Source organism: Pelmatolapia mariae, linkage group LG16_19, assembly GCF_036321145.2.
Source record: "Pelmatolapia mariae isolate MD_Pm_ZW linkage group LG16_19, Pm_UMD_F_2, whole genome shotgun sequence".
In the NCBI taxonomy this organism is placed as follows: domain Eukaryota; kingdom Metazoa; phylum Chordata; class Actinopteri; order Cichliformes; family Cichlidae; genus Pelmatolapia; species Pelmatolapia mariae.
Window position 1 is genome coordinate 22892528 of NC_086241.1, and position 20821 is coordinate 22913348.

General features: G+C 42.2%; 1 protein-coding gene across 21 annotated transcripts in view; it reads left to right on the forward strand.

The window, feature by feature from the left end:
• The window catches only part of mycbp2 (MYC binding protein 2), a 62615-nt gene extending 44718 nt beyond the window's left edge, over positions 1-17897 (forward strand). For 10 of the 21 annotated variants that reach the window (XM_063497255.1, XM_063497265.1, XM_063497270.1 and 7 more), the window contains 30 exons: positions 1925-2104; positions 4225-4329; positions 5459-7096; positions 7182-7351; positions 7443-7690; positions 7776-7943; positions 8438-8595; positions 8693-8892; positions 9038-9187; positions 9271-9431; positions 9520-9676; positions 9769-9993; positions 10099-10164; positions 10324-10563; positions 10653-10742; positions 10828-10908; positions 11012-11278; positions 11854-12137; positions 12228-12351; positions 12446-12565; positions 12651-12752; positions 12846-12974; positions 13178-13310; positions 13449-13552; positions 14132-14320; positions 14405-14512; positions 14723-14932; positions 15016-15123; positions 15379-15544; positions 16471-17897. In XM_063497255.1, the coding sequence (XP_063353325.1) occupies positions 1925-2104; positions 4225-4329; positions 5459-7096; positions 7182-7351; positions 7443-7690; positions 7776-7943; positions 8438-8595; positions 8693-8892; positions 9038-9187; positions 9271-9431; positions 9520-9676; positions 9769-9993; positions 10099-10164; positions 10324-10563; positions 10653-10742; positions 10828-10908; positions 11012-11278; positions 11854-12137; positions 12228-12351; positions 12446-12565; positions 12651-12752; positions 12846-12974; positions 13178-13310; positions 13449-13552; positions 14132-14320; positions 14405-14512; positions 14723-14932; positions 15016-15123; positions 15379-15544; positions 16471-16586 (6197 nt within the window). In that variant the 3' untranslated portion in view covers positions 16587-17897. The remainder of the gene's footprint in view (positions 1-1924; positions 2105-4224; positions 4330-5458; positions 7097-7181; positions 7352-7442; positions 7691-7775; positions 7944-8437; positions 8596-8692; positions 8893-9037; positions 9188-9270; positions 9432-9519; positions 9677-9768; positions 9994-10098; positions 10165-10323; positions 10564-10652; positions 10743-10827; positions 10909-11011; positions 11279-11853; positions 12138-12227; positions 12352-12445; positions 12566-12650; positions 12753-12845; positions 12975-13177; positions 13311-13448; positions 13553-14131; positions 14321-14404; positions 14513-14722; positions 14933-15015; positions 15124-15378; positions 15545-16470) is intronic. The other 11 variants (XM_063497272.1, XM_063497275.1, XM_063497277.1 and 8 more) reach the window with 9 other exon arrangements.
• The last annotated feature ends 2924 nt before the right edge of the window (positions 17898-20821 follow it).

Below are 20821 nucleotides of genomic sequence, written 5' to 3' on the forward strand. Positions count from 1 at the left end.
ACAATTTTATTCATTTTTGCTATGCAGATATGTTGCTTTATCAAATTTAATTTGTTTATAACGTTAAAAAAAGAAGAAATTTGCAGTCACAGTGTATACTAGTATCAGACCTTAGTTTAAGTGATGCAGTTGGAGTCGGTCGGTCTTTTCAAATCACAGGCGCCATCTTTCATCTCTTTTTGTTGTGCATGCTTTTTATTGTGTCTACCTTTTGTTATTTCATGCCTGATATTTCTGCATTGTCAGGCATAAATTTGCTTGCATGGGCCAGTCAGTGTGCCCCTGGTCATTTGGGCTAGTAGGGGCTTTGTTTTCAATGTTTGTTTGCAATGTTTTCTACAATATATTGCCAAATACTGCAAACATCACCTAATTAAAGTCAGTGTTTCTGTTACCAAAGTAGCAGTTTTTGTTTTTTTTTTCAAATGGCTTTGCTCTTTCACAAAAAGGAGGTTGCCCCGTTAGGATTCTTAGTCATGCTAATCAGAGAACTCTGGTTATGTTATGCACAATGATTGAAGTTGAAGGTTGTTTTACTTGTCTAGATGTCAGATGCAATAAATCTGCAACTCTAATGCACCTGCATAATACCTTTGCTATGCAGATTGTAAACACATTGTCAAGCTTTCTTCTCTAAATGTCTGTTGGCAAGGAGTGCCTTTGGATTACCGTTATACTTGGATGAAGTTAAGACTGCTTGTAATGTGGAGAAATGGATGTAGTTGCATCCTTTTAACAGGGGCTTGGGTAATCAATGGTAGTTTGTCGTGAATGTTTGTATTTACCTTGACCTGAAAAGTCCTTCCCATTTACGCAAGGTACATAGTCAACCAACCTGTAGAAGTGGTATTAAATCTGTAATTCAATACAGATTATAAAAATAATAAAGTGGTGCTGAAAATATTCACTGAAACATAGAAAATGTGCGTGGAAATGCACGTCTAGAATAAATACTCAACTAATACAAGCATGTCCAACTAGATTTTACAACTCGTGCATGAGTTGAAAGCCCCCACTGAGCCGTCTAATGGAAAGTCTGAATCACTAGCCACCTCTGGATTGAGCTTTCATGCTGTGAGGCGGCATTATGAGTGGGGTCTGAGTGTGCAGGACAGAGAAACCTTAAAAAAAGAAATGGTGTGCTAATGGTTATCAGCCCTCACTTTACAATGTATTTTATAGACATTTAAAAAAACAAAACAAAAAAAACTCTGGAAATGTGTATCGACCAAGTTTTGCAGCTTGGTGCGCAGTGAAACCTTTCACTAAGGAGAAGCTATGCAGTGAGATTTTCCCAAGATGAGGATCTTGGAACTTCTTGTGAGGACACGCAGGGTTTTTGTAACACTGAGCCCTAAAATAAAATAATAAAAAGAACAATATACATTTTCCATAAACTGTTAGGAAAAGGGAGGAAGTGTTGCTGTGCTGTGGTGAAAAAAGTACAATTTGTTGTTGCTAATAGGAATAAACCACCACTCTGTAGTTGCTGGAGTTATCTGGTAGTACTCTGGTAGAACATACCCTGTACTGGGCAGATTTTTAAAGTAACCAATTCGATTTTTTTTCCCCCTTCAATAAAATACTTGTTGGGAGTTGTAGTTTCTTCTTTATATACTTCTTGGCTTGTCTTTTTTGATTGATTGATTTATTTATTTTTTTAAACCTAGGACCATACTAGAACTTTTTGTGCTCAGTTCATCCAGAATAGTATTAAGCCCACCTAGGCTTCATGCTAGTTTCCCAATTCCATCTATGAACAGGACTGCTGGGACTCCGGATGCCCATAATAACTCCTCCTCCTGGCCGATGATTGAAATGATTGATAAGAAAAATAGGTGACTGACCTACATCCCCCATTTAGAATCCTTAAACCATAGTAAAAGCTTTAGTTTGTCCCCTTCCTCTGTCTCCATGTTTGCAGGTGACCGGTTGAGTGCCATACTGAATTCCATTCAGTCTGGGCCCTTCCTCTCAGCAGCTCCCTCCTCCTCCATATTTGAGCAAGCTGCCCAACCTCCCTCCTCTTCCTCCCTTGTCCACAGCCCATTTGTGTTTGGACAATCCCCCTCCCAACTGTCTCAGCCACAACCACAGCTTCTGAGTAAGTCTGTCCAGCTTTCTGACAGCGCTTGCTAGCACAGATTTTGATCCTTTTCCTCCCAACGTTTCGTTTCATGGAATTGTAATCTGTTTTTAATTTATCTGTACTTTTGGGGGAGAACAGGATGATATGTGACACATATCGGCACAGTTGTGTTGTACGGTGCAGAAATATCCTTAACAAGCCAACAAGTCTATTCCATGCTTAAATCTTGTTTCTTATAAAAAACAGGTGACATTACCTTTAAATAATCCATGAGCTGGTACTTTCACTTGTTTTCTAAGCAAGATTTCAAACATTAATAGACTCTATATCCAAGTCAACGGGATATTTTTGCCATGCGCTCAAGTAATTGGCCAAGTTGCTTAATTTTCTGCTTGCTGTGCTTGCTCTCTTGTTTAGCGTGCCTTTTACCCTGTTCTTCATCTGCTTCATTGCTGCTTTGAAATGAAATCTGCATCTTCCATCCTTTAGTAACAGCTTGTTTCACTTTCACCTCAAACAGCCCAGGCTGTGACAGAAAATGCAAACAGAAGTCTGAACAGTTGTTTGTTTATAGTAATTATTAGGTTTTGGGGGATTTTGTTTTTGTTTGTTTTAAACAATGAACGGCTTAAGCAAAAAATAAATAAATAAATAAAAACAGCTATTAACTAATGATATTCTATGTATAACAAGTTTGCGCTTGAAATTTATAATTCAAATTTTTAAAAGCCCTGCAATTCAAAAGACACTGTCTTGTAACACCATCCAAAATCAGTTCACTTGTCTCTAATATTTTCTGCCTGTGTAGCACCCTTTCTCCCTGTTGGTCTTTTCCTCTGCTCTACTGTGTCCTGTCTACTTGTTGTTTTTTTGTTTTTAATCTGTTATCTATTTGTTACGGAGCCCTGAAGATGTCATGGAGAGCAGGGAAATGTTGTTGTTCTTGTTGTTGTTTTGCTTTTTTTAAATGCTCAACTTCTTAATTTATGTTCTTGTTTTAGTATACTAGCAATCTTCCAACCTCCAATAATTTTATAATGGCCACCTTTTCTAAATGAAACTAAATAAATAACATTACTGAAAATGCTGTATCAACTCGGAGATGGATGTACTATGAAGGAAGTTCAACAAAGTCAAGCTTTCTTTGCGTTAGCTGGCTTGACGAAACCTAAAAGCCCAGTCGGAGATGATGAGTTTCATGACCATGGTTATCACATGTGTCTGTTATGCTGGATTTTCTGCTTCATGTTCTGTGTTCACATAAAAAGGGATGTTTTGTATAAGAATATTCCCTCTTGGGAAATGCATGTACCTTCCAAAGACAATGCAATGCACAGTGCTGTAACTTTATAGCTGGGCTTCATTCATGATGATAAGGTGTAGGTTAACAAGTTGCATTTGCCAAGTAGAGAATCTTGTACTTTAAAACGTGCTGAAAATGAAAGAGCTGGTTAAAACATGGCACTTTCAGTTGATTTCCAAACTTTATTTGAAACTGAACATAATCTGGTCTGGACCAGGTTAGGTTCAGCATAAGTTACCATGGTGATTTAGCCAGGTAAAAAGTGGATCACTTTCATGATACTGAAAACTCTGGCTTTGAGCTCGACATAGCTCACTAATCTATTAATCTTGCTTTTTCGTAGGGCAATCCGATCTTCACAATCAATGCCTTTCCAGGAAATACAGAGTTTTAAATAAAGTGAATATCTTTCCCCCACCCCCACCCTAAAATAAAAAAAAAAAAATAAGTATCTGCCGTATAACCAAGTATCTTAAGCAGTTAAACTGTGAGTTCTGCAGCCTTTGTCCGTTTAAGACATCCTACCAAAGGTTGTATTGTTGGCCCCAAAAGAGGAGAGGATTTCACAAATTAACTAAAACATGTGCACAACTTTGTCCATGACATTTACAGGGTTCTTTGTTTTTCTGTTATTCTTCTATAAGTGTTTCTACACGCCAGTCAGTTTGTCTGTCTGTTGAGCCCCTCATCACTGTAACATGTTGTCCTTTTGCCACTTTCTACTCCACCTCCTTGACTCCATTGCCTCTATGCCTTCTTTCTTTTTCTCTGCGGTGGCCTCCTTGCATTCCATGTCTTGTTTGTTTACCTGCTCCACTGTTTTCCGCTGTAGATGGTTCATCATGCAGCCTTGCTTCTCGCGAACGTGTGCACAAAAGCAATGTGTCCGTGGCTGGGCATGGTACTGCTCTCTCATCTCTCGCTCTGAGGCAAAAGGGTGGGTAATCACATCATGCATCATGCCTCCCCTCAGACTGAACAGAGGGTTGGTAGGAACTCAAGTCTGCTCTGTGGTGAATCGAGGGCTTTGTGCTCAACTTTGGGGGGGATTATGTTAGTGCAAAGCTTTAAATTATGGTGTCGAGTTTAAAATATTTAAAGTCTAATGGGAAGAAAATTGAGGAAAAACTGCATTTAAGACTTATTCAGTGTTGCACATGATTTTAAAGTCAGTTAGAAAATACGAATTTTCAAGCTGTTCATTGAATAGACATTTTTTGGATATTTGTAGTTGGCATATAATTACTTGGTTTCTGGTCAATACCAAGGCTATTTCTAGTATTATTAGGAGTGTTCCCTGAACTGGGCTGAGATTCATCTTTCATCAGTGCTTCCATTATCCAGTAGCAGTCTCATTTGCAAAACATCTAGATCAGAGGTGTCAAACATTAGGGCCAGGGGCCAGAACTGGCTCAGTAAAGACTCCAATCAGGGACAGTGCATGGCTTTGCACAATGTTATCCTACTGATAAATGATTGATTCGGCTATTGCCGTTTATACTATGCCACAGTAATTAAGTAATGGATAAATTATTTTAAAAAAACAAAAGTTCCTGTTTTTTCACTGTCTTCTATAGAAATTCAGTTTTTACAGTGGGTGCACAGTAAGTGGATTTTAATTTTTTCATTAGTGTTAAAGAAAATGAACAAAATCTATTATCATTTAGAAAAACCGAGACATGTTGTTTAAAAATTGCACCTTTTCGTATATATTAAGATATCTCAGGCATTTTAAATGTGTAGTTAAACTGACACTGCCAGAAATGGTCCAGCCCGTTTAAGATCAACGTGGGCTGCATGGGCCCATGACATGAGTTTGACACCCCTGATCTAGATGGTCACATAAAAGTCACTAGTTTGTTTTAATAAAATGTATCACTGCCATTTACATTAAAAGACATAACATCTTTCACATTCCTGACATTAGCTCTCTTTTTACTCTTCTCATTCAGTTTTTCTGTACCTTTCTTTGTTTTTCTTATTACGTTTTTGTTTTTCACTCTTACCAGTGATGATACCTTTTTTTTTTTTTGTGGTGTAACTGAGTTTCACCTGTTAATGTTTAGGTGAGCGAGGGAACCTCATGCCTGGTGCACGGCCGATGTCCCCAGCCTCCAAACACCGTCAGGAGAATCGCTCAGCCAAACAGGAGAGCCGCGGAAGTCGCTCCTCTGAGCAGAGCAGGGTCAAAACAAGTGAGGGTGGAATGACAGCTAGCGAGGCCCTTATACTGCGGTCGGACACGGCCAAACTGAGGTCTGACTCGCACAGCCGCTCCCACTCGCCCAATCACAACACACTGCAGGCTCTAAAGGCAGATGGTAGAACTTCAGGAAATCGGTCTGAGTCTCCGAATCCTGGCTCTCGCTCTTCCTCTCCCAAACAAAAAAGTATATCCACGTCAGGCAGGTCTAGCCCCTCCAGCAACTCTTCCCAGCACTCTTCTTCACCCCACCATGACAAGAACCTCCCACCTAAAGTTAGCCCTTCGTCCAAAGCCCAGCTCGATCCTCCAAGAGAGAGATCCAAATCAGACTCTTATACTCTGGACCCAGACACACTGAGAAAGAAGAAGATTCCCCTTACAGAGCCACTTAGGGGCAGATCTACCTCCCCCAAACCTAAACTGTCTCCTAAAGACCCAAATAAAGGGATGACCGGCAACGCAGAGAACCGTGTTCCCTCACCACATGTTACCCAAGAGAACTTGCACAGTGAAGTCGTGGAGGTCTGCACCTCTAGCGCTCTCCTCTCCAATGAGGATGTCAATGATGAGAATGTGGAGCTCCGTAATGCTGAAGAAGGCTCGTGTAAGGTGCACTTCAGCATCGGCAAAGCCCCTGTCGAAGAGGAACTAAAGAGCCGCTCTTCACCCAAAGTCAGCCGCAAAACCTCCAGTCGACACACGCGTTCTAAAAAGGACAAATCCGGGCCTCTGTTTAAAGGAGAGAGCACAACTAGGATTACAGAACCTGCCAAACAGGCCATGTCTCCCTCGGTGGCTGAATGTGCACGCGCAGTCTTTGCAGCATTCCTGTGGCATGAAGGCATTGTCCATGATGCCATGGCCTGCTCCTCCTTCCTCAAGTTCAACCCAGACTTAACCAAAGAGCACGCCCCCATTCGCAGCTCCCTGGGAGGACAGGGCGCTGAGGAGAAGGAGAGCAAATTAAAGAATCGCCACTCCTTGGAGATTTCCTCTGCACTTAACATGTTTAATATTGCTCCACATGGCCCAGACATCTCCAAAATGGGCAGCATCAACAAAAACAAGGTGCTGTCTATGTTGAAGGAACCTCCGCTGCCAGAGAAGTGTGAGGATGGAAAAGGAGAGTCCATTTCCTATGAAATGACGTCCCATCCCTCTATGAGGGCAAAATCAATCTTACCATTAACACTGCAGCATTTGGTTGCATTCTGGGAGGACATTTCTATGGCCACCATCAAGGCAGCAACTCAGAACATGATCTTCCCCAGTCCGGGATCCAGTGCCATCTTAAAAAAGAAAGAGCATGAGAAAGACAGTAAAAAGGCAAAGAAGGAGAAAAAGAAAAGGGAAAAGGCAGAGGTGCGTCCAAGAGGGAATCTGTTTGGAGAGATGGCCCAACTTGCAATGGGTGGACCGGAGAAAGACACCATCTGTGAGCTGTGTGGAGAATCGCACCCTTACCCTGTCACGTACCATATGAGGCAGGCTCATCCAGGTACAGTCAGTGGTATCTTGTAACACACTTTAAATTGTAAGTCTTTTCTGTTTCTTAACGTCCCTCCTTTGTGTTATTATGGCAGGCTGTGGCCGGTATGCAGGGGGTCAGGGCTACAACAGTATTGGCCACTTCTGTGGTGGTTGGGCTGGAAACTGTGGAGACGGCGGCATAGGGGGCAGCACCTGGTACCTGGTGTGTGATCGCTGTCGGGAGAAATACCTAAGAGAGAAACAGACTGCTGCCCGGGAGAAGGTACTGTTTTTAAATCTTCCTCCTTGAATCAGCTTCTGACATCATACTGACTTCCATGAAATAAACTTCGTTGTTTTCCTTTATTTTCCAGGTGAAGCAGTCGAGGAAGAAACCTCTGCAGGTGAAGACTCCAAGGGCGCTGCCCACTATGGAGGCCCACCAGGTGATTCGGGCCAACGCATTGTTCCTACTGTCCCTCAGCAGTGCAGCTGAACCGAGCATGCTGTGCCACCACCCTCCTCGGCCTCTTCATTCCCACCTCCTCCCCAGCCTGAAGGAGGGTGTCTCAGAAGAACTCCCCAATAAAATGGGCTGCCTCTACCTACAGACACTAGCTAGGTAATTACAAGCTCGGACATAGAAAAGAAAACCTTACAGTGATGTGTGCTCATAAAGATTTGAGTCTCTCACTCTCTTCCTTTAGACAACACACTGAGAACTTCGGAGCCTACCAAGATGATAACCTCTTCCAAGATGAGATGAGGTATCTACGCTCAACATCTGTTCCCGCGCCCTATATTTCAGTCACCCCTGACGCCTGCCCCAATGTGTTTGAGGAACCAGAGAGCAACATGAAATCAATGCCACCCAGGTAATTGACAATGAATGTAATTTTTACTACTTTTATTTAAAAGAAGAGTTAATTGCAGCTCTGATTTCCTATTACAGAGATTTTTTCTTTTTTGGTTTATATGTTAGGTTATTTGTTCCCACATTGTTATTCATAACTGACCAACAGATGATGCAATTGTACCAATAGACACTGTTTGCACAAGTTGTTCCCAGCTTGTGTCTCTCCCCTGCACATTCTGACAGCCAGCACACTTAATTAAAAACATCCGCCTCTGTCATGGCAATCCGCATCTTAAATTGTACAAAGAAGGCTTTGTGTTTATGTAAAGGTTTTTTTTTTTTATTGTTAACATCTATACATTCATCCGTCCCTTCCTCCCACAGCTTCAGTAGCTGCTGAACATGTCCATGTACTGTTCTGTCAGCCAACACTTTGATATTGTGTTTAAAGTACTTCAATGTCCTTAAAAATATTTAAGGGGTAACCAGCATTTGTTTGTTTGTGTCTTTTAGTCTCGAGACCAGTCCAATCACAGACAGTGACACAGCTAAGCGGACGGTGTTTCAGAGGTCTTACTCAGTTGTCGCATCAGAATATGACAAGCAACATTCACCCTCTCCAGCACGGGTCAAAGCTGTGCCCAGACGCAGGGTCCATAGTGGTGATGCAGGTAATCGCGTCTTGTCATTTCAAAAAGTGCTTATTGGTCCTTCCAGAGTGAGTTACAGCACCGTGTGTATAAATAAACTACTTTGTCTTCTGTACAGAAGTTGGCTCTTCCCTGTTACGTCACCCATCCCCTGAGCTATCCCGGCTGATCTCAGCCCACGGCTCCCTCAGTAAGGGTGAGAGGAACTTCCAGTGGCCCGTCCTGGCTTTTGTTATCCAGCACCATGACCTGGAGGGCCTAGAGGTGGCCATGAAGCATGCACTGAGGAAGTCTGCCTGCAGGGTGTTTGCCATGGAGGTAAAGTTGTCTGAATAACACAACTCAGTCTTGCCTTAATTATTTTTTAATTACAATATCTTGGGTTCGTAGTCAAGTATTTTAATATTACACCCATTTCTATATTATAATAAGACTAATACATTTTTTTTCATTTCCCTGTCAGGCATTCAACTGGCTTCTGTGCAATGTGATCCAGACCACCTCTCTGCATGATATTCTCTGGCATTTTGTAGCATCGCTCACGCCATCGCCATTTGAACCTGAGGATGAGGAAGACGATGAGAATAAGGGGAACAAAGAAAATTTAGAACAGGTAATGAGTTGTTTAAAGTTACGGAGGGTGATAAGAAGGTGGCTTTACTGTACTTTCTAATTATGAACATCGACTCTGCACAGGAGCGAGACCTTGGCGTTTGCGAACACCCTCTGTCTGACATTGTTATTGCTGGGGAAGCAGCTCATCCTCTGCCCCACACCTTCCACCGCCTCCTTCAGACCATCTCTGACCTCATGATGTCACTTCCCAGTGGCAGCTCACTACAGCAGATGGCACTCAGGTACAGTTTCTCCTTTGTGCCTCCTTTTGTAATTATAGCAGCTCTGAGCTTCTGTGGGAATATAAATGATTGTGACTCTTTGTTTAAGGTGCTGGAGTCTCAAGTTCAAGCAGTCCGACCACCAGTTCCTCCACCAGAGCAATGTTTTCCATCACATCAACAATATCCTATCCAAGTCAGATGATGGAGACAGTGAGGAAAGCTTCAACATCAGCGTGCAGTCCGGATATGAAGCAATGAGCCAGGCAAGAAAATTAACAGCGTATTTAGCAGCCAGCACCTGAGCTTACTCATCTGTCATGATTTAACTTGATAAATGCGTTTGTACCTCGTACAGGATCTCTGCCTGGTCACCTGTTTGAAGGACCTGACCAGTGTAGTAGACATCAAGACGTCCAGTCGCCCTGCCATGATTGGCAGCCTAACAGACGGCTCCACCGAGACCTTCTGGGAGTCTGGAGATGAAGACAAAAACAAAACCAAGAGCATCACCATCAGCTGTGTGAAAGGCATAAACGCTGTTAAGGTGTCTGTTCATGTGGACAACTCCAGGGACATTGGGGTAAGCAAGCAACGGCACAACAAGCGTTGTGGTTAAAATCCTGCTTCTGCAACAGTTTCCTGATGGATTTGAGTAAAATTCTTTTTTCCCCCCTTATATTTACAGAACAAAGTTACTTCTGTGACATTCCTGTGTGGAAAAGCAATAGAAGACCTCTGCAGAATCAAGCAGGTATCTATAATTTAACTTGCTTCACAGTGAATGGCTCTTGTTTTCTGGGCTGCATATACAGTTTACTTCTAAATTATTCTCCTTTTGAAATAAGGAATAAGAAACAACAAACCATCAAATAACATGGCAGTTCTCTACCTTTCTGCGATTCTGTCACAGGCTGACCTCGACTCGCGTCACATGGGCTGGGTGACGAGTGAGCTTCCTGGAGGGGATCATCATGTGATCAAGGTGGAATTGAAAGGTCCTGAAAACACCCTGAGAGTACGTCAGGTGAAGGTCCTCGGTTGGAAAGACGGCGAAGCCATCAAGATACCCGGACAAATCTCAGCCAGCATGGCCCAGCAGAAGAACTGTGAAGCTGAGACTCTCAGAGTTTTCCGCTTAATTACCTCACAGGTCTGCTTATCTGCCTTTTTCACATACCCGCAATTAGCTCTAAACACTTGTAAGCGTTACTCTTTCTTAACCTTTGTTTGTAAATGTAGGTGTTTGGAAAACTAATCTGTGGAGATGCAGAGCCAACTCCAGAGCAGGAGGAGAAAAACCTGCTTTCATCTCCAGAGGGAGAAGACAAGGTCAGCACTTTAGTTATTTAACTGTTTGTTTAGTGACCTCAAACCTGATGTTTTATACGTGCTCATCTTGCATTTCTGTGAACAGGCACCTTCTGACGCTGACCTCAAGGAGCACATGGTGGGAATCATTTTTAGCAGGAGCAAACTGACCAACCTGCAGAAACAGGTCAATAGCAATTTCACTTTAAACCGCTCAACAGTGAAATTCCGTTGTCATTTCGTGGAAATATTACTTCCGTCAGCTAACCTCAGTGGTGTGACATTTTCAGGTTTGTGCACACATCGTTCAAGCCATCCGCATGGAGGCAACGCGTGTGAGAGAGGAGTGGGAACACGCCATCTCCAGCAAAGAGAATGCCAACTCTCAGCCCAGCGACGATGACGCCTCCTCTGACGCCTACTGCTTTGAGCTCCTGTCCATGGTCCTGGCTCTGAGCGGCTCCAACGTCGGCCGCCAGTACCTGGCCCAGCAGCTCACGCTCATGCAGGACCTGTTTTCTCTGCTGCACACAGCTTCTCCAAGAGTACAGAGACAGGTGGGAGAGGATGTAAACACAACAACAACAAAAAAAACCTTTCAGTTTAATGATCAGAGGAAACTTGTGCGGCTTTCTTGTAAACACATTTACATCAGCATCGATTGTGTATTGATTACACTTCCTTCCTCATTACATTCTGTGAGTATTTTGAAAGCTGCTTAGTGTAGTTAGTTTTAAGTTTGGCAGCTTGGACAGTTCCTGCTGTTGTGGTGCCACCTTCTGGCACTCAGTGGAATTACATGATTTGGCAGTGTGACTGTTTTACAGACAAAATGGGGACCCATCTAATTATTCCTCATGAGTGCTTTTAGGGTTTAAAAAAACAAAAAACTGCTCTGGTTTCATTTTTGTGTTAAATGTAGACGATAAAAAAGATTTCCAGAAATCAGATGGAGATCCAACTAGAACAAAGACGTCAATAAATTCTGTTTTTAAATTACTGTAAATTTTGGTGTAGAGTCACTTTGTCATAAAAGGTTTTAAGATATTTGTGTTTACAGATATTTATGTAAATACCTTGTGAGCCTGTTGAAAGTATAATCTTGCTTACCATCTGATTGGCTACTTCTCAGGTGACTTCACTGCTTAGACGTGTCCTGCCGGAGGTGACGCCTGTGCGTCTTGCTAGCATCATTGGGGTGAAGGCTCTGCCACCAGCAGACATCAGTGACATCATTCACTCCACAGAGAAAGGTGATTGGAACAAGCTTGGCATCTTGGACATGTTCCTGGGCTGTATCGCAAAAGCCCTCACTGTGCAGCTGAAAGCCAAAGGCACCACGATCTCTGGTGCAGCCGGAATGACGGCAGGAAAAGGGGTCACCACAGTCACGCTTCCAATGATCTTTAACTCCAGGTAAGGGTCTGTCTTTTTTTTAAATTTGGGATGCTTGAAATTTCCTGAGGTGTAGTTCCTGAAAAATGACAGCTGTGTTATATTCTTAAGCATGTCGCCCCCTCCTGTTATGCTCAGCTATATCCGCAGAGGGGAGAGCCACTGGTGGATGAAAGGCTCCACTCCTCCACAGATTGCGGAGATCATCATAAAGTTGGTTAAAGACATGGCAGCTGTAAGTTTTTGCTGACTTTTTAAGCCATCTCTTGTTTCATGCTGTGTTAAATTTCTCATGTGGTAAAATTATCTCTACATTACCTCTTTATTAGGGGCACCTTTCAGACGCTTGGTCCAGAGTTACCAAAAATGCAATAGCTGAGACCATCATAGCACTGACCAAAATGGAGGAGGAGCATAGGTCTCCTGTACGCTGTATTGCAACCACAAGGGTATGAAAATTTTGTCATAAGCAATTATATAACCTTAAAAATACTGTGTATTTATTATATATCATGTTCCTTTGCTGTTACCTAGCTCTGGCTGGCCTTGGCATCACTGTGTGTGCTGGACCAAGATCACGTAGACAGGCTGTCCTCTGGTCGCTGGATGGGCAAAGATGGCCAGCAGAAGCAGATGGTGAGAAAAAGCTTAAAGCTACACTGTATGACAAATTATTAAAGACAGATCATCAAAAGAGTAATTATTCATTTACTTGTCTTCTGTCTGCAGCCCATGTGTGACAACCATGATGATGGTGAGACAGCAGCCATCATCCTGTGTAACATATGTGGGAACCTTTGCACTGACTGTGACCGCTTCCTTCACCTGCACAGACGCACACGCTCTCACCAGAGACAGGTGAGGTTTAATTTATTACTAGAGACAAATAAAAACAAATTAAACGATATTAAGTAGCCACTCAGTTGGGGAGCTTTAAGTATAATTATTAAGTATAATTTATTATTGAATATATGACAATATTTCACCCAATAACAAGCAGTTGAGGCAGTGGAAATAATTTTTCTTGTAGTGTACAATCAATCATTTTTAATGTGTTTTAGGTGTTTAAAGAGGAAGAGGAGGCCATAAAGGTGGATCTTCATGAAGGCTGTGGGAGGACCAAGCTGTTCTGGCTCATGGCTCTGGCTGACTCAAAGACTATGAAGGCCATGGTGGAGTTCAGAGAGCACACAGGTAACACTAAAATGGGCTTTGTTGGGTAGCATTGCATATATATGGCCATACCAGTAAGCTGATAAAATAACTTCTACTGAAGCTGCATTTTCAGGGCTTCATCTATTCCTATTTTGACCAAGCCTAATAATTTTGTAGGTAAACCAACGTCCAGCAGCTCAGATGCCTGCAGGTTCTGTGGCACGAGAAATGGGACCGAGCTGTCTGCAGTGGGTAGCGTCTGCTCAGATCCAGACTGCCAGGTACCACGCTTGATCTATGGCATGAAATCTCAGTGTCTGTGCTTGTAGTCTATGCAGATGGACTGAGGGGTTTATTAAAACTGTGAGCACCTGGTTTAGTTTCAATAAAAAATTGTTATAGAATATTTTCAATGTCATAAACCTGAGCTGCACCTAAAGGGTCCTCAGTTGTGTCTAAAAGACTTATCTGGAGTGAGCCTTACAAATACTGGGTGAGGAGTCTGAGAGAGCTGATGCACACTTTGGAGGTGATGTTGAACTCTGCGGAAAAGTTGAGAACAGGCAAACAGCAAAGTTTCATCAAATTTAACTTTGTAGTTTTTGCAGAAACTTGCTGACAACCAAACAAAAAATTTAAGCTTCAGAGCTGATTTCCTTTTTAACAATTTAAGATGAGAAATGAGCCTTGAAAAATCCCTTCACCCCTAGTTTTAGTGTAATTTTGTGTGTTTTCTATTTATGTTACAAATAAATAGCTGATTTATTTCTACGATTTTTCTAAGCTTAGCCCAGGCTGAATTTCAAATATTTTGTGTTGTACTTCCTAACACTAACCAACTCTTTTCTGTGGCCACTCAGGAGTACGCTAAACTGGCGTGCAGTAAGACTCATCCCTGCGGACACCCTTGTGGAGGAGTCAAAAACGAGGACAGCTGCCTGCCATGTCTGCACGGCTGTGACAAGAACACAGGCTGCCTGAAACAGGATGCAGATGACATGTGTATGATCTGCTTCACTGAAGCCCTGTCTGCTGCTCCTGCTATACAGGTAGCTCTTTGTTCATTAAAAGCGTCACATCTGGATTTAAATTTGTCCTCCTGTTTAATGTTTAACTTTTTGATCCGTTTCCAGCTGGACTGCACTCACGTGTTCCACCTTCAGTGCACTCGGCGTGTTCTTGAAAATCGCTGGCTGGGGCCTCGGATCACATTTGGGTTCATGTTATGTCCCATTTGCAAGGTAAAATGCTACTTGACCCTCTCTGACTTACGGGAAGACAAAGGGACTGAATTATTTTCACCACACCTAAATTTTGATTGACTCAAGTTTGTTTAAGTGCTTTGTTGAAAAAGCGTTTCCCTCCCATACTGCGACTGCTTTTGTTCATTATCATTTTAGCATGTGAAGTAAACCCAACACTGGCTGGCCTGTTTGTCTCGTTGTTTGCAGAACAAAATCAATCACTCTGTGATCAAGGACCTGCTCGATCCCATTAAGGAGCTTTATGAGGATGTGAGGAGGAAGGCTCTGATGAGGCTCGAGTACGAGGGTCTGCACAAGAGTGAGGCAATAACCACACCAGGGGCACGCTTTCACAATGACCCTGCAGGCTTTGCCATGAACAGATATGCATACTATGTTTGCTACAAGTGCAAGAAGGTACCACCTGGATTAAAGACCTAGTATATTTTAGTGTAACTGTATTATAAGGATGGAGAATAAATGATGCTTTTCTTTTCCAGGCATATTTTGGGGGAGAGGCTCGCTGCGATGCAGAGGCAGGACAGGGAGACGACTACGACCCCAGTGAACTGATCTGTGGAGCATGCTCAGATGTGTCCAGGGCTCAGGTGGGAAATGTGTCTGCGAGGAGCACTTTAAATGAATAATATGACATCTGTAGAACTAACTGACCTATGTTGTTCAGTGTCTTTGAAAGCCAAATTATATTACTTGCAAGTTGTGCGTTTGAGCAAATTACATGAACTGTTAAGTGAATAACAATAAAGAAAGAAAGCCAAAGCTTTCCTTAAAAATGGTGCTCGTCTGTCCTTGAAAAGCAGAATATAATCCCAGCCCTAATATCTTTTGTGTCCTTTCATCAGATGTGCTCCAAGCATGGAACAGACTTCCTTGAGTATAAATGCCGGTACTGTTGCTCTGTGGCTGTTTTCTTCTGCTTTGGCACCACACACTTCTGTAATGCCTGCCATGATGACTTCCAGAGGATGACCAGCGTCCCCAAAGAGGAACTGCCCCATTGTCCTGCAGGTGCTTAACAATTCCTATGTACTTTGTCATAATTCTATACATAAACATGGATGTCATCATGTTATCAGCAATTGGCCACAAATTTGACATTTTCACCGTTGCCATCTTAGCTTTTTGGAGCCATTTATGCATTAGAATGTGAAGTTTGTGAAGGCACTTGCAAGCTTGCTTAGTAAAGTGAAGCACCCACTTGTTTCAGCATCTGCTTGTCACTCAGAGTATTTGTGCTCCTACGAAGGGATAACTTTAGTATAATTTTAATGAGTGGGTTATGAAAACAAAACAAAAACAGTTCCTGTTCAGATGGCATGAAAGAGGAACTTGGCATCAAAAACCAAAACTGTTTATTGTGGCACTTCTCCTCTTAACATGCAGGTCTGTGTGTTTCCACTTGTATTTGGAGTCAACTTCACGTGTTCATTTGAGAAACTGCAGTAGCCACGGCTTAGCTTAATCTTTAACCCTGGAAATTGCTACTTAATAACAAATGACTGAAACTTGGTCACCTTGGTTACTGTGTACAGAGCCACTGTCTTTGAGGTGTTTAGATCAGTGAGAGTGTCCGTCTCTTACTCTGAATAATGATGGGCTGTAACTTGATCACACTGCTCGAAAGACGCAGCTGACCTTTTGCTGCTCCTGTGTTTACATCTCCCATTCCACTTGTTGTTGTTGTTGTCTACAGTATCTGCAGTTTTTACAGATACTATAGCACAAAGGAAGGTTTTGTGACAGGCCTATTTGAGAAACATAATGTTCTTACATCTGAAAGAGGAGTAATGTATAATTCTAGGATGACAAAATATTTTCAACATCCTGTCCTGCGCTCCCTGCACCTGCCCAGACTACAGTAGCTTGATCTCTTTTTGTATTTAGCTACCAGGAGGTTTAATGCTAATGTGTAATTGTTATCCTCTCTGTCACAGGGCCTAAAGGCAAGCAGCTGGAGGGCACTGAATGCCCTTTGCATGTAGTCCACCCACCAACGGGGGAAGAGTTTGCTCTTGGCTGCGGGGTGTGCAGGAACGCCCACACCTTCTAAACAACAAGACTTTTTCTGAAAACCAGTTTGTCTACTGTGATTTCTGGCTGCTGCTGAAGCTCAGCCATCAAGTTTGGCTCTTGCATTGCCAAGACTCCTGGACACTGGACCAGGTTTCTGCTCTACGCCGAGAGTCCTCAGGTCTGCTCTTTCACCACCGTCAGTATCCTTGGCTCCGCTGCGACCGCGAGCAGTAACTCGTTTGGGTTCAGAGTGACCTGAATGGGTGAGGGGAGGGAGGGGGACAAAAGAACAATTGAATTAAAAAGAAAAAAAAAAAGAAGAAAAAAAAATTTCTTGTGACGTGTTTGCATGCGGCCGTTGTATTCCCTCGGCTTCTATAGACGTTGCACACCTCCTGATCACTCAAGTGTAACAATACAAGTTTAAACATTGAATATGAATTACATTTGCATATAGACAACTGTGGATCAGCGTGGGTCTGAAAAAAAGTTGAAAAAAAGAAAATATGGAGCAGGCCGTGTTTCCAGCTTCCTAACTATAAATTTAAAATATTGTTGTATGTAAACTTTTTCGTAAACTTGTACAGTATTCTCCGCTGTCAAGTGCATCATGGGTTGACAGAAGAAGAAAAATAAAGGAGTTGAGTTGGTGGATAAGACTGTTAAGAACATTATGTTTGGGAGGAAAATAGTGTACGATTTATCTAATCTTGTATATAATGATACTATTCAAAAATAGCTGTATTCCGAAGTTGCTACTCTTCACTTCAGTTTTGTTTGATATTCTGGGTTATGTTTTGAGCCAGAACTTTTAATGAAGTGCAATACTGGGTGTGCCTCCTATTTTGCAGCTGTTTAACCTATGGAATGTATGTCAATAAAGCCACTGTACATTTTTATACAGTAGACGGTCGTAATTTTCCCCCTCTTCTAAATGTCACATCTCTTCTGTTGTCTGGAAATGAGAAGATGGATCCTGGCGGCTGCAGTGAACGATGGTGGATGTAAATCCTGGTTGTAATTTATATAAAAAAAAAAAGGATAAACTTATAGTAAGACAGGAAAAAACCCTCTCACAGTATGACTGATTACAGCTGGATGATTTGAGGGTGCCAGTCTTCACACCAAATAAAATATTGCACCTGTAATGCTTTTCCCTATTAGGAGGCAGGGGTAATGGGAGGGAGAGGGGAGGTCAGGGGGGTGGAGTATGGAAACAAAGCAGCTGCTGTTTAAATTTAAATTAAAAAAAAAAAAAAAGCTTCATACTTGTGAATCTGCTCTGTAATATCTGTGGTGGATGGAGTCGAATGGTAATAAACCAGGTTCTCTGTTTTCGCAAAGTAAACACCGTGTCATCCGTTAATGAGTGGTCATATTTCTCTATTCACGACTGAGAGGAAAAGCTAAAACATCAGTGCAAATGAGGAGGGGAAACTTTAAAAGAATGAGTTAGCCTATCATAGATTAAAAATGTTAGGTTTGTCATACTGACTATAATAGTGTGACAGTTGAAAGATTAGCATTAAATAACACATACCTTTAATGCATTTCAAAAGGTTTAGCTGTGTGTTTCCAGACTTGCACCTTAAGTGCTGAATTCACCCTAACTAATGAAGCACACTAACTTTTTCTTATTTTATCCTGTTGAAGTTTCTTGGGCACATGTGCAGTAAAAAGGTGCATGTATGTCTGTGCACTGCTGGAAGATGAGTAAGAGACTGGCACCATGCATAGGTTGCAGGTCTGTTGCAGAGCCCCTCTCAGTATGGCTGCCAGCAGAAGTGTGTCCCTGGTGTTTATTGCTGACAGGATTCTGCAGGGCTATACTCTAACCAGACTGAAACTTTTCTTTGGTCTTCCTCTTTTCCTCCTGTCTGGCAGCTCCATATTCAACCTCCTTTGTCCAATATATCCACTCTCCAAGAAGGGATGGTGGAGCTGAGCTGTCCCTCTGACATACTCATTTCTAATGAAGTGAAAATCTGAGCGTCTTCACCTCAGCCTCCTGTCGTTTTGTTAACCCTTGTGTGGTGTTCGTATTTTTGTTACTCAGCCAGTGTTCATGGGTCTGGTGGACCCGCTAGAGTTTTGGCTTTCCAAATTAACACTATCAAACAATTTTATGTTAAATTACTCAACAGATGTTTACTTCATCCCAATTACAAGCCATATGAACAGCAAACATGGTTAATTTTTTCCCTTTACCTTTGTTAGATCACATTTATGAATTAATGTGCTTCTCGTTTTTTTAAATTTTTTTTTATAAAATCTTATAAAAAAAATAAATCAGTTATAATCAAGTGGAGTTAGTGGAAAGACGCAACACATTTACACTTAAAGCAATATGTTTCACAACTAAATGGGATCAGCTGCTCATCAATGGTGACATTAGGCCCAGGGTTGTAAAACAAGGGGAGGTGGTGCACCCACTTATCCCACACTGTCCTGATGGCAGCTAGCTTGTCTCTCTGCCGTCGAGCTGGTCTGTCGTCTCGGTTATCAAAACGGATAATCCTGGAAATTTTGTGGAAGTTTTCCAGAGACATTGATGCACGGAAAGGTTCTTGCCCGGTTTCTGCATCCCACAGGGATTCTGTGAATTCCCCTTTGGAAAACTCCTGCAAGGATAAGAACCCCAAAGTAGGCCTTTGGGGTTCTTAGATCAATTTGGTCCATCTCCTTCCACCTCTCTCCAAAAACACAGCTTCCTTCTACATTACTGCAATGCAGAATAATTTTCTGGATGGAATCTAGGATGAAAAGCTCAAATGAAGACTTGATGTCCTGCACATGAGTAACGGTCAGCTGTGGTGGCCCTGGCTTATCACAGTAGCAGCTCTGCAGGCTGGCTCATTTCTTGGGTAAGAAGACCATTCAATTTTACCATTTATTGGCATCCATATTTCTTCACCTGCTGTCTGGTGGGCTTGTTCTGGTCCTGGAGCTGGCTGCTGATGGGGTACTCGTCTTCATTTTGTTACTAAATGGTGCTCAACCTCATCCTCTTCTTCAAAGTCACTGTCAGACTCTGAATTTTCAGAAATGTGAAATATTCTGAAACCTCTTTGTCAACATCATCATCCGAAGCTCCTCTCTCTTCCAAAATCAATTGGAAGGCCCTCACAGCACATAATCTTTTCTATCTTGATCAGTTGTGATAAAGAACCACACTGGCAAAGTCTTATTTATAGTATTATGCCCCTAATTTGCAGGTGGGACAGGGTGTGAGAAAATAAAATTTGAATCCCTCAAGAAAGAGGGTAAAATGTGCGGGAATGTAAGAGGTGTAAGAAGGTGTTGATAGTTGAATTTTCAACAATGTTGCAACTTTGTGCAGGAGCAGGAGGGGAAAAAACACTATCAACAGCACCAGGAAGAAGGAAGACAGAGTATGGGAACACAGGACCTACACTTTCAACACTTTTATTAGACCTGGGTCCAGTGGACCCGAACACCTTGTATGTAATGTAAATGCGTGGGGGGATGTACAGTATGAGGTCATTGAAAATTAGTTCGGATTTATGTTCTTTACAGAAAATAAGCCAAAGCCAATGAATTTCAGGTTGAAAAAATAATTAATTGTTTAATTTTTCTTTTGAAAAAAACTGAAAACGGGTCTCACAGACCCGAACACCATACAAGGGTTAATACCAGCAAGTCCAAACCATCTTGTAAACATTCCCTTTGCAGTTATCCGCCCTGCCTGCCCTCTTTTCTCCACCTCTGTTGTGCACTGCACTGCTTTAGATGGTTGGCCACAGGTATTTAAAATCCTCTCCTCCTTGCTAGCTCCACTGTTTCTCCTCTCCCTCTCATTAGCACACATGCAATCTGTCGTCGACTACTAGCTTTCACCCCCTCTTCCCTCCAGAGCATACCTCCACCTCTGGGCTCTCTTCCACCTGTTCCCTAAACATCAGTCTCTGGTTAACCTATCACCATTGCCAACAAGAAGGGGATCAGAGCAGACCCCTGATTGAATCCATTTTAGATACATTTTGTTATGTTGGTTGTCGCTGTCTCTGGAAGAGTATTACTGTATTCAAAAACATAATTTCAGTCAAGCGGTATTGATATTTTGTTGCTCTGTAGAAATAATCGTTGCGTTATCAAGGCTCCCAAACAGGACAACATGCTTTCTTTTATTTTATTTTATTTTATTTTGATTCGGGTGAGTTATCACTCAATCGGAGACGATCTTTACCAACAGCCATTTTGCATCATGTATCCCATAATGCACCGCTGCTGTCACAACATTTCGCCATTTCA